Source organism: Pseudopipra pipra, chromosome 1, assembly GCF_036250125.1.
Source record: "Pseudopipra pipra isolate bDixPip1 chromosome 1, bDixPip1.hap1, whole genome shotgun sequence".
Classification (NCBI taxonomy): domain Eukaryota; kingdom Metazoa; phylum Chordata; class Aves; order Passeriformes; family Pipridae; genus Pseudopipra; species Pseudopipra pipra.
In genome coordinates, this window is record NC_087549.1 from 120,256,748 (window position 1) to 120,270,128 (window position 13,381).

Genomic DNA, 13,381 nt, shown 5'->3' on the forward strand with positions numbered 1-13,381 from the left:
ATTAGGCAAAGAAAATTTTTAATCAGTCTCAGTGGTGGCGCCTCCTCCACAAAGTATGACAAACCAAAACTAACCAGGATGCCATATGCCAAACTAAAAGACAAGAGTGTTAAAAGAAACAGAGCAGGAATAAAAAGAAGTTTTTCATTAGCAGAAAGCTTTAAAAAACTCTAAACACACCACCCTCTTCCCCCAGAACAACTAAAAAACTCTGTTAAAAAACTCACCTTACATGACACACACATGCCCATAAATTGAAACAGCTTTTGAACAAACACAAAATGCCTCATTTCCAAGTTTCCTTTATTAAGGGAGAGGGGAAAAGTGAACAAGAACAGATTTGAATTCTGTAAGCCACTGCCAGAAAACACACTGGGGCACAGTTTTATTCTGCCTACTGATCTCTCTCATCTTTATCTATGACCCCCTGAAGGCAGGCATTTGAAGACATGCTCAATTAATCCAATTAGCTATATTTACATTTTGACTCAGCCACCTACATCTGCTATGGCAGATACCCTAGTATTCCCTCCTGTGAAATCCACTTTATTTTCTTCTAAGTTTGCTCTAACAGCCTGTAGCTTTTCAGCTGTTGGGCACAGGTGGCTCCTAGCATGTCTTAAATACCATCTCCAATTCACTTTAGTATTGCCTTGCAACAACTTTTGTGAGCAGAATTCAGTACAAGTACTTACAGAACATCAGCAAGTCCAAAAACTCTTAGAAAACAGTAGGAAAGAACCTAACTTTATTCTGCCTTAAGAAGGAGTTAACAGAAAAAAAAAGTTAAGTGCCAACAGTGCTTAGAATTTCCACAAAGCAAAGACTGCAAAATTATTTGGGATCGTGGCTCACAATATTCACAAAGAAAATGTGCAGAGAAAAACATAATGTGGGAACTACATCTTCTAAAAATCTCTTGATAATGAAAGCAAGAGGAAAGTATGGTTATTATCCATAACTAGAAAAGCAAGACAAATCTATGGTACCCCTGCAAGGGCACCATGCAAAACGACAGGATTCTAAAACTCCACCCTACACACAGACATTTTTCTTTTAACATAAATCAAGTAAGTTAAACTAGTGGCTCACCTGCATATCAGAAGTGAAATTAAAACCTAACTTTTAATTGCTAACATGTAAATGTTACTCTGGTTTAATTATACCAGTATAATAAAAATCACAGTGCTGTTTACTTTGGAACTTTTCCAGCTGCTGGCTAAACAATACTTCCTTGGTTTGAAGGTTTTCCTTAAAGCTACATGCCTGTTAAAATTTTTCGTTCTTTCATCCCCCAACGGTAAATTTAACAGCTGTAACAACAGCTGGGCAGCTTAGCAACTGTAAAATACAGATGCCAATTTCTAGAAAAGAGCTTTCTAGTAAAAGAAAATAGGGTCTGTAGCAAGTGTTCGTGGACTCCCCAACTGTAAGATTTTACTCTGTAACTTGGCCCCAGCTGGAGAGCTGACACACTGTGCTTTTGCTGAACTCACCAGGCAGATTTCAGATCCTGTCCCTCATTCAGTTTTGATAGAGAAAGGTCATTTTGCTGTTACAGAAAAAACAGTGTTCTGCCATATTACTTTACTAATTATTTATGTTGGCTCATGTGCTCTTTTTAGTATTAACACTTACTAAAATATCAGACATTATTTAGATTTATTTAGATTATTTTAATATCAGACATTATTTAGAAATACGTTTAGTTTGTATTGTATCACCAAGATAAAACTGACTCTCTAAATTCTCTATATTTTATAAATTTATAAATTTATAATTTATAATTCTATAAATTTATAAATTTATAATTTAGAATTTTATAAATTCTCTGTATTTTATGCACAGATCACCCCACTTGAAACAGAATGATCTAACTAACATATGAAAGTAAGCCTTCTTGTACCAAAATCCTATCATGGTAGTGGTTTTAGTCATCAGAAAAGGAGGAGAAACAAACAACCCCAAACTTGTTCACAGTGGTCCTTAGGGGTCCTCTTAGCTTTCCCAAGTCATTCACAATTGGCATATGTTAGAGGAGTCTAAAAATGTCTCTAGATACTTTAAGAAGTTCAGGTTTTTTTAGGATAAGAACATTTGCAGCTTCTGTTGACTTTAATTGCAGCTGTGAACATTAAGCTGTTCACAATATGCAGCCCACTTATTTCAGCATTTAACTATAGGTTGTGTACCAGCCCAGAAGAATTGCTAATTGAAAACAGTGCTCATGGTGCCAAAGTTAAAACTGAATGCTAGAAAGAATCAAACACTGCTTATTTCATTTGCTGTCTTTATATTCCTCTTCTTCATCTCCACAACTCATGGAGAGTTTTTCAGAATGGTTCAGCCTGTAAAGTAACAGAGAGCAACATGCAAGGAAACCTCCTTCTGGAAAGAAAGATGACATGACAGCATTATGAACATTATCAAACAAAATCAACAGACCTTCCTGGGAACAAAACAGGCAGAGATGCCAGGAAATGCAACAGAGAAATGAAGTTCTTAAAAAAAAAAAAGTTAGAATTACAGCTGAAGTACCATGTACTGTTTTACTACAGGAACTAACATACCCTGCAAATAAGTACAGCAGTGACAGAAAAATATATGAAAAATGTTGGAAAAGATTTTATGACTTGAACACAACTATGCCAGGTTTTACTGTTTCAAAAACAGTCTTAAGAGTTTCAAAGCAGAAACAGGCTATGCCCAATTGATTGCAGAATAAAATAAAGTACATAAACGTGTTTTACCATAGGTACAATAATTGATTGTGAAGGTATGAAAATGTACTCTGAAAGTCCACTCAGAGAATCCTCGTCTTATTGCAAACATGCTGGCAAGGCACATGTTCTACTTCATGACACACACAGTAATGATCTGTTACAAGCGGTAATTGTTCCTGCACATGTACAAAAGCATATTGTGCTCTGTCCCCAGGAAGACAGCGTGTGCTAGAAAGAGCAAAACCTACAGCTGAACACTCTGAGTCTTAATAGGAACTGTAAGAAAGAGGATGAAGAAATTAATACTTACCACCCTGCACATTACCAGTACAAAAATGAATTCCCTGTGGCAGGAGAAGTATTTATAAATGTTAAATTCTCACCATATTTTCACATAATGCAATAGTTTCCAAACGTTTTGATCCTGCACCCCAACAGTAAGAGAAATTTTGAGCATGCATCCCAGTATACATGTGTTTATTTATTTATAAATCATACACAAGCATGACAGAAGTTCTAGTGTTTTCTTCCTGCACATTAATGAGTCATCTCACACACATCACTTTGGAGACCACTGCTGTAATGAACTGAAGAACAAATGCCAGCAAAACAAGCATCTGCCCCAGGTATTTGATGTTAATATCCATGCCAAAATCCTGTGGGCTCCAAGCTGGCTACTATAGCTAAGCTTTTCCTAATAGAAATAAAGAGTCAATCTTACCAGTGGTGGTGGTGGAGGGGGCCCTCCAGAAGGTGGTGGTGGAGGAGGCCCTCCAGAGGGTGGTAGAGGTGGTGGAGGAGGAGGTGGTGGTGGCGGCACAGGCATCCGTTCAGATTTCTAGCTTCACACAACTATGAAAATTATAGCCAAAGTCTATGTCCTTGAGGAGAAGGAAGGGAGGAGAAAGAAAAGTGGGAAGAATAAAAAGAAAAAAACAAAGAGGAATGTGTTTATACACTGCAAGCTGAAGATTGGCCAAATATCTAGCTCTCGGCAGACTGAAGACTTTTATACTGCACTGCTTCCAAAAATACAGTATGAACAGCCTCATTACAGTTATCTGATGACAACATTCATCTAAAGAGCAAGCTCATAGATCTGGACAAGTGCCATGAGTACCAAACACATAGATGCCAGCCTGTCCAACTTTAACTATTATGTCTTGGCTTAATCTAGCCCATGGCCCTGAAACGCAATTCCGCAGAGAACAAATCACAGCCGACCACATGTAGACACTCCTGCAGAGACAAAAACTCTGTTGACTTTTATGCCAGAGGTTTGCGGCTCTAACAACAGAGTAAGGAAATTTATAAGGTTCAGAGGACTTGCTCAGTGTTTAAAGAAAAAAAAAGAAAAAAAAGAGGGACTCCCCCCAATGATTGAATAATAAATGAAGAAATTATTCTACAAATGAAAGCTTCCATTACCAAATCATAGCATGTAAGGACCAGACATTTTGAATCTTAAAATCACCCATGCTTTTCTTGCCATTTTAGATGTTAACTTTTCACATTTCTTTAGTACACTGACAAAACAGACACATATATTCATAAAAAAGCTATATGCTTTTTTTTGTTTTAAATCTCCTGCAGAATGACAGCGCATCACTCACTGATGTTCATCTCTAACCCAGCCCTCGGCATGACTGCATCCCCTCTTAGTCATCTGTAAAGTTAACAAGCAACTCCTGTATTTCATCAGTAAAGTTGCAAGTGAAAGTCCTAGGCAGTGCCAAAGAGAGCTTTCTACAAGCCATACTTGGTAAATTCTTTTGCTAGTGACTCTTGGACTCTTTGAATATGGTTTTACTTATAGTTTTACATCCGTTGTGTCATGACTATCTTCTGAGACTCTTCATAATGTCATGTGAAACAGTGTCAAAAGCCCTACAATAATGCAAAATGTGACATCTGCTATATCTTTCCTTTCTGCAGGGCTTTATTTTAGCAAGAAATTACATTGGTTTGACAGATCTGCTCTTTACGCATCTCCGTAGATGAGAATTCATTTTCCTGTCTTCTCCAAGGATTTCAAAACATTTTTCTCATTTTGATGTTTTACTAGAAATTGATGTTAAGTTGAAAGGACCACAATTCCCAGGCCCTATTCCCCTCGTTTCTCCTTTCATTTTTTAAAGCATGCGCTTCATGCTTATCCAGAATCACCAGTATAAGGAGGAGGTACAAAAGTTAAATCAAGAAAAGTTCAGCAGAGAAGACAACATAGAAATGAGGCAAGTTGCAGTCTTTAGGAGAACACCTGGCTGTTTTGTTAGAGGGATAGTTTGGAAGAGGCGATGAAGCTAAAATGTTCACTTCCTCCTTAGTGTATGTGAACAATATCCGGATAATACCTGAGTATTTTTCTTCTGCTGTATCTTGTAAAATACTTTGTGGGAGATGAAACGTGGAGTCTATGAAACACTCGCTTCCACCCTTGAGAGATTGCTATGCAAGGGACTAACATATCAAAGCACCCTGATCTTTAACAGAATTGGTTACAATCACTTTAATAACTGCTTAAGGAAACATTCCAAGAAAGCTGGCATCACAGTGTCTCCACCGTTCTACCATCATTGTTGCCCTATTCAAAAATCCATTAACAGAAGATATCTCTTTTCCTCAGTTAAGCCATTCAAAAACAGACATAAGGAGAATGAGTCTTCCCAGCTAATAATATGTTTGGGGTTAGTATCTTCCTACCCTGCAATACAGGCCTTTTGTCTTCATTAAGGATTTAGAATGGGAAATATGCTCCTAGTCAAATTAGAAAAAAAAATACAACCCACATTTCTGTGGCAGACCACATGCATGGCAGCAGGAGGTAAAGCACACTGGAGGCAAGCAGCAGTGAGAGAAAGGAAATGGGAATCAGATCTTGGTATTTAGAAGTCACAATCTGAAATGCCATCAGGTGACTTTTCTAGCTGCCTCTCCACCAGTCCTTGCCCCAGCACCCATTCCTCCAAACCATGCAGCCTAAATTCCAGGACTAGAAACTGTGTGACCATCTATTCAGTGCAGAGGAAGTGTTCACCGTGTATTCCACTCCCATATCCTGAATCCTGAATCCTCCTGTCCAGTGACAGCAAGAAAAAATGCATTTCAGGAAGCAGTAAAAAGCAGGCCTCGAATGAAATGCTCTAGACACCACAGAGATTTCCTCCCATGCTGTTTCAAATCCTCTACAAATGAACCATCTTTCAGAAAATTCTGCATATGTGCCTTCTTTTGTCTCTTACCACAAATTCAGAGGCTTGATGTCCTGACCTTGGCATGCTTTTGTACACACAGGCAAAGTCATGCTTTTTATACCACAACTGTTACAGGGTATTGCCTACACAATGAAGAACCATTTTCCACATAAGGGCTCTCTTTGTTCAAGTGGGCTTTGAAAGGAGTGTTGCCACTCTCAGAAGTAGACACTGTATGTCAATAAAGGCAGGCATCTTCAAGCTAACTTACAAGAAAAAACAACTGGCTCTTAGGATTTAGTCATAACTGCATGATCTGCAATTTTTAATACATAGGATTTGTTGTGAGAACCTCTTTTGTATTACTGCAGCTATCTCAAGTGGTTTGTATTGAAAGAAAATTATGGAGAAGACTGCAACACTTTCAGTATATCAACACACATTACTTGGAGGCCTTTGTTCCTTGGTTAAAGGCCGTATTTCATTTGCCTCTCCCCTCATTCTGTTGGCAATTTCACACAATAACTTTAGAACATGTTGAGGTTATGGATTTGCACATTATAAGCTAAATAAATTCTGAATTAAAAAAAAGAAAGGAATATCATATTGATCAGTTCTAATGTCTGATAAGAGCCAGACAAGAGGGAAATGTCAAAAAAGATCCTTAAGGCAATGTGCTCTTTCTCCACTGCTCTAAATATACATATTTATGATTGGAAGAGCAGGATCTGAACTATCCCTGAGGGACAGAAATAAAAGATACAGTTTCAAAAGTTGGCAATAGGTGGAAGAGAGAAACCTATGTGTTTAGCCTCAGTTTGCTAAGACAAGAAGCAATGTAAATCTTAGCTTGACTTAAACACCATAGAACAGAATCAGGCCCAACAATTGCAGAATTTATTGCAAAAAAAAAAGAAGAAAATCCCAAACCCTGCCTTTTCTAGTCCACCTCCCTACAAAAGCAAGGTTGTACACTTTTTTTTAGTGCTTTCTGAAGTCTAATTTTAGGTGTCCCAAATAATGTGGCTTGTATTATTTCCCTTGGGAAGCTCTTTCACAGTCAAATAACTCTTAGTTCATAATGCCTGACACACAGCCTAATTTCTTCTTCTCTCAGTTTGATCCCATTTGCACTCCACTGCAGATGATTCTACATTGTTCTAAGCAAAATGGTTTCTCCTACTCCTCAGCATCAGCTTTGTGGAATATAAGAACTGTAATTCAGAAATACATTTACAAGGACTTGTTATAGTTTTTGAGATGTTTTAGTTCTCACAAGTCAGTGAACTTCTCATCAGTCAGCAAATATTCCTACTATTCTCTCATCTCAAAACAGCTGGTCTTCTTTTGGTAAGGATAATTCTAAAACTGGTAATTTCAGGCATCACAGATCATTTCTTGCATGTTCACACAGTCCTTGCTTGAATAACAGCTGGGTTTAAGAAACACAGCGCAGTCCTCAGTGTAGAACCCAAGGGCCTGATTTCTATAGGCCCAAATAAAGTCTCCACCCAGACTATAATTTTGAAGGGTCAGACAAGACATAGGAGGTGTAGATCTTTCTTCACGGACTGCTCTCAAGTCTTGTGCTGGATTTACCTGTGGGAAACACAAAACCTCTTTCTAAGCTTTTCTGTAGATTTGGTCTCGTTTTACCCAGCTACCAGATGTACATAAGCTCTGATCCAAGCACTTCCCAAAGGTCTCCTCCTGAAGTATCACTGCCACAACCCCAGTCCTGGGCTCACACTAAGACAAAGTCCTGCTGGGAGCACAGAGCCGCACTAAGAAACACTGTTTTTTGGACAGCAGCTCACATGTCTCCTGCCACAGTGACACTCAGCAGAACCACCATAGGTCTGCCTGCAAAAACTATTCTAAAATACCTTTACCCGTCGTGGAAAGTGAAGGCATGAAACAGCTGTATCTTCAATTTATTACAATGTATAGATGGGGAAAAGACAGAGGAAAAAAACTAAAACCCAATTATACACAAAAATTAAACACAAAAATGCATTTATACACAAAATTAACTAGTAGCATTTTTTAAATTAGTAAAGTCGTTAGGTCTCTAGGTGGTATAGTCAGTAGCACAAAACAACACCAGTTGGAACTGAAAATGGGACCCTTTTAATCAATTTAGAGAAAGGACTGTAAAATAATTGATTCATTATTACTGGATTTGCAATCACTGCAGCTGCACACCCTGAGGTAGGTACTACAGCTTTGGGGAAATGTACAGACTTTCTCTCTTCAAAGTGAAGGCTGGTGTAGATATTTCAAAGGTGTGCAGGAAAGCTTATCTATTGGTCTTATTTTCTTGATTAAAAACTGAAGGTAAAAAGTAGACCACAAACTCTGTTTTTATCTTTTAACCAGCTTTTATATAAACAAATACGATTTCCTCATTAACAGTACTGTTCAGGGATATAGCTTTTAAGTCCTTGCATTTTAACAGAAAGCTAAAATAATTTCAAAATTACATGTGAAAAAACAGCATCAATAAGCATCTGCTTCACTTTCATGACTTGAAAAGTAGACAGCTAGCCTGACTGTGTCCCTGTTTGCTCCTGTGAAATGTCACTGAGTAAAAGTTGAAATCACTGGTATGAGCACTCCACAGATCTTTTAAAGACAGTACAACACCTGATACAGAGAAAAGAAAAAGCCCAGAACAATAGATGTGTGTTACACAGATCAATTATCCTGCTGTCATATCACACAACTGGAAATGACTTGGATAAAGCTTCTGTTTGGAATGAGCTGGTTTAGACTGTAATTATAACAGAATCAAACCATTTAATTTTTAAATATTGGATGCTGCATTTATTTCTTCTTTTTAGTGTGAATGACTTTTTGTGTGTAGAGAACTTAACAAGGAAGAATCAATACCTCTGAATATCCTGTCTCTTTTCTGCCCTGCAAAGATAACCCCATTCACAAAAACCTCGATAGTCTCTGCTGTATTTGAGACATTCAAGAGCAGTGCAGAAGTGTCAAACTGTTAGAACCTTCTTTTAGAGAAGAAAGGCAAATACTCATATACACACCTATCTTACTATATATATATTTAAACTTTCACATGTTTATTCCTATGGCTGACTAAGAAAACTCCTGCCTTTCACCATCTCTTAGTAGACAGTACCTGAATTGTATACAACTTGAGAGAAATTTCTGCTCTCAGTCACCATTTACGCCACTGCAACTAAAGGCAGGATCTGGCTTTTTCAGAAATGTACAAACCTTGAGGGCTCTTCCTCCATTAAATACCTGATGAAACTCTCTTAAGCAGCATTTGTCTACACAGAGTCTGTAGGATTGTCTCACAGCACGTAGCAGTATCCTGAATTTAAGCCAAGGACTGTAAGTTCATCTCATCTTGGACTATTTCCACCAGGCTTAATGCAGCTAAGGGCTGCACCTCCTTTCTGCCTAAAAAAAACCCAGCATGACTCTTATTCTCTCAGGAGCCTGATAACACTGCAACAAACTGTCTGGGGTTGCCGCAGCAGAGATTACAGGAATTTGGGGACACTTTGCTTCCATGTGTGCTGTGGGCAGATCTCTGCTGGGTTCCCTATGGTGCTGAGACCAGAAATTAAAGTGCTGTGCCTTGACAAACCTCCCTTCAGAGGCAAAGCTGCGCAGATGACTTCACATCCCTATAATGACTATTTCAGGGTGTAGCTTCCTCTGCTCCATGGGGATCTGTCATAGAAGATTGATTGTTGTAAGGGAGCAGAATAAGAGAATTCGTCATCCTCCTTTAAATAAGGAGTAAGAGAAAAGAACAACACACACAAAGAAGAAATATATTGTGCCTATTGTAGCATTAACCTGAAATTGGAGAGTCCAAAGACAAATGAGGTAAATTAGAAGCAATTAGGACTTGCACAAAGACATAACTTTGCAAAGGAAACAATTTATACAAAGGGTTTCCTTGAAATTAATACCGTATCATCCATGCAAAAGCAGACATGGCCTGTTTCACTGCCAGTTATACAAACAATGGTGAATTTGATATACAGTCATTAGCAAAGTTAATCATTAGACTAAGCTAAAGAAAGTGAAGCTCAGTGGAAGTTCAAGGTCACTGCCACATTCTGAAGGCAACTGTTTATTATTATACTCCTCAAGAGTTTCAGTGTCCACAGCACTTGAGCTCTCTCAGTAAGGGCAATGTGATGTTCCAGGTTAACACTTGCAAGTTTTTCAGCCTCTGCCAAGTAAATAGTGTTTTCACATAATTATTAACGATACATTTCTTTATAGGTATTCATAAATTAATTCACTATAATTTGTATAATATAGAATTATTTGAAAAGTATACCTGTACGCACAGAATGGTTTTCACCAAAAGATATCCTCATGTTTTTTAACCAATCCCCTCAAAAGAAGAAAGTTCTGCTTTCCAATTAAGTAGCTAGTGTTAAAATGGAAAATGCAAACAAGGCAGTATTAAGCATCTTGCTTTTCTATATTTGCTGTAGACAATTCAACAACTGTTTTCAAATGCCAGTCAAGTGAAAAGAATTTGCAAATGTGGGTATTAGAAGACTACAGGACTTTAAAAATCCATGTCTGAAATAATTCTAAAATTTTCCCTTTCAACCATATGATGTTTTATCAGAGATCCTGTTTTCACATCTTTCCATCTTGAAGAAAATAATTTGTAGAAACCTGTACCTGTGCCGTGTCAGGCTGATACCTATCAGATTAAGGAACAGTCTAATACCAGCAATGCAAGGAAATTCAACATGAGTCATTCTTCCTTTCAGTACAGTATGAATATCAGGCCCCAGCACAGGGTCACTGTATGTGATAAGGAAATTTGTCTTTCACAAGAGATGTAAAACATGATGATCTGGTCACCTGCAGGAATAAGTTGCTGGGGAAATCCTCATCTCAAAGAAAAAATGGGAAGCTTTTATCCTGGTTTTCAGCAGTTGTGATTACTTAATTCCCCTTCAAAATCAATTTCTAGTGTTAAAAATGTTAACCCTAATGGTCTAAGAAATTAAACTATAACTTCTGAACATGCTTATACATTCTCACTTAGATGCCCTTATCTGTCAATCCCCTTGAAACCACTATTCCATTTCAATAACATAGTTGATATCTTCATCTTAGATGTTCTTTACACCAGGGTAAGGCTTCAGTACTTATAAGTAAAATGTACATAAACCCCTATGCTACTGAGGAAGGCTTGCTACACTACCATAATACTGCTTTTTTGTATTTTAACTAATTCATTCTTCTGAAAAAATAAAATGCAAAGTATTCTCACAGTCCCTTAAGTGTCAAAGCTGATGTCAAACTTCCTATGTGCATGAAGGTGTAAATATGCCTTCTTGTACAGAAAATTGTTAGCTGTTTTTAAAGGCAATGCACAAAATATCTACTTCCAGACTTATATCCATTTACTCAGGACGATAATTTCACTTTGTGCAATGAACAACAAATTGCAGTCGCAACTGCAGCAACAACAAAAAAATCCCTGATGAAAGATGTTTTGATTTGTAGGCCTAGTTCTGAATAGCTAATAAAACAAAGTTCTCAGAAAAAAACAATATGAGTTTTACCAAACTGAAGATTCATCCCTTTGACTTATTAAAGGACTTCAGCTGTAACGCTTTGTGAAAGTCATTTTACTCAGAGAGGAAATTGAGATTGATACCTCCCTTTACACACAGCATAAGCAATGAACACCAGAAATCCAAAAATACTCAACTAACTTGGAAGAAGGAAAATAATTCTAGGGATTAACGTCAGTGGAGTATTTTTTGCATTTGCGTCTGTCATAGACACAAAGGACCAAAGTGGTTGTCTACAGTTTTCCTTCTTTGAACAGGTAGATCAGAATCCACTCCCAAGGATTCTTCTAGTGCAGCCAGTATCTGCTACCATCAGACCAAGCAGGGTAAAGACAAGGATTCACTCATTTCCACTAATTCTGGTGTCAAGTTTTATGCTGGTTTTGGACTCCAGGTTTCACTTTGCTCAGTCTGGATCTGGCCCTTCCTCTATATTTCACTGTGAATATTTCTCCTCTTTTCTAGTGGTTTACCAGTCTCTTCATTCCTCCTCTCCACATTCGTCTTTGTCCTTCTCACCATTCACCTCACATATACCCTGCTGCCAATGCAAGGCAAGGCAAAAGAAGCCATTTCATTTAAAATGTAGAGTCATCTGCTCTGGTGAAAGAAACACAGCACATGGTACAAAAGTACCTAATTCTGCATGATACTAGAGGCTCAGCACAGGTTGCTAGTACTGAGAAAAAAGAGAAGAAATGCAGAACTAGGCTGATCCAGCTCTGAAAACAACAGGAAATGTGATTCTAGGAGGTATCAGGAGGTATATCCTGACTAGAGCTGGTAAGTATTAAGGCCAGTATGCAAAGCTCCACCTGATGGATTGGATAAAAGACTGAAGTATTAGAAAAAACAACCAGGTAAAACAGTCTGGGCAGAGGAAAGGAGCAAAGCGACCACAGTACACTCATTCTGCAGCTACACCAGGCCTTTACAGCTCCTGGTACAGCTTGTTCAGAGCAAGCTCAAGTACCCCCACATGGCACTACATCATTTGTCCTACTGTTAAGTCAATGTAAACTCATGATCACTTGATCCAAGAATATTTTGTACAATCTGCTTTTGCATAATTTCCTTGCTACTTAGTAGTTTCAAGGCTAAATAAGGCTTTCATTCTGCATTAAATGCCCTGTTAGGCCCCACATCCATCACTCACATGGTACACTACAGAGATACTCTCCACCCTCTCTGCCAAACTACTAATTTAGGGACTAATTCATCTCTTATTATTTTTTTATGCTAAATTTTCCTTTATCTTCAGTAGAAGTGAGGTCAATTCTTTAGGGTTTAATTCTGAAAATACTCAAGGAAATACAAGCTGCAGCAAGAGAAATAACATTACTAACTTGTGACGAGCTGTTCACACTCACACAACTGACCACTTAAATCAATTTTCTGTCCAAATCCTGGGCAGAATTTGACAGATATTTTTGCAGCAATTCACGCATCCCCAAGAGGAGCAAACATTTCCTCTGAAAATAAGTTGCTAAAAACCCAGTTCATTTTCTTGATAGGTAAGCCTGGCTTGCCTTTTATGCAGCTTCTGATTTTCTTTATGTGTCTACTCAACAAACCCAGCAGATCTATAGATTTTAAACAGATATGGTGTTATTTCTTTTCTTCTTTAGCATACAAAAAAAAGCATAACTGACTTGGACAAAAGCCCAAAACCTATCAGGACTATTTCGTATACAGTCAGTAGCACTCACATATATACATTTTTCCTTGCACAAAACTGTGACAGTTAGGAAAGCAATAACATTATACCTTTCAAACAAGAGGATACGAAAGAGAAACAAAAGACCCCAAGACTTCCCTTGTGATCCAGTACCATATTCTGCTCTCCTCTTTTTTCCTTTTTTGTTACATA

The 13,381-nt window shown here is 37.9% G+C and overlaps 1 protein-coding gene across 4 annotated transcripts in view; it reads right to left on the reverse strand.

The window, feature by feature from the left end:
- Positions 1 to 13,381, reverse strand: part of WIPF3 (WAS/WASL interacting protein family member 3) — a 37,886-nt gene that overhangs the window by 20,148 nt on the left and 4,357 nt on the right. For 3 of the 4 annotated variants that reach the window (XM_064673976.1, XM_064673969.1, XM_064673960.1), the window contains exon 2: positions 3,445 to 3,604. In XM_064673976.1, the coding sequence (XP_064530046.1) occupies positions 3,445 to 3,549 (105 nt within the window). In that variant the 5' untranslated portion in view covers positions 3,550 to 3,604. Of the gene's footprint in view, positions 1 to 3,444; positions 4,028 to 13,381 lie in introns of those variants that run through there. The other variant, XM_064673984.1, reaches the window with a different exon arrangement.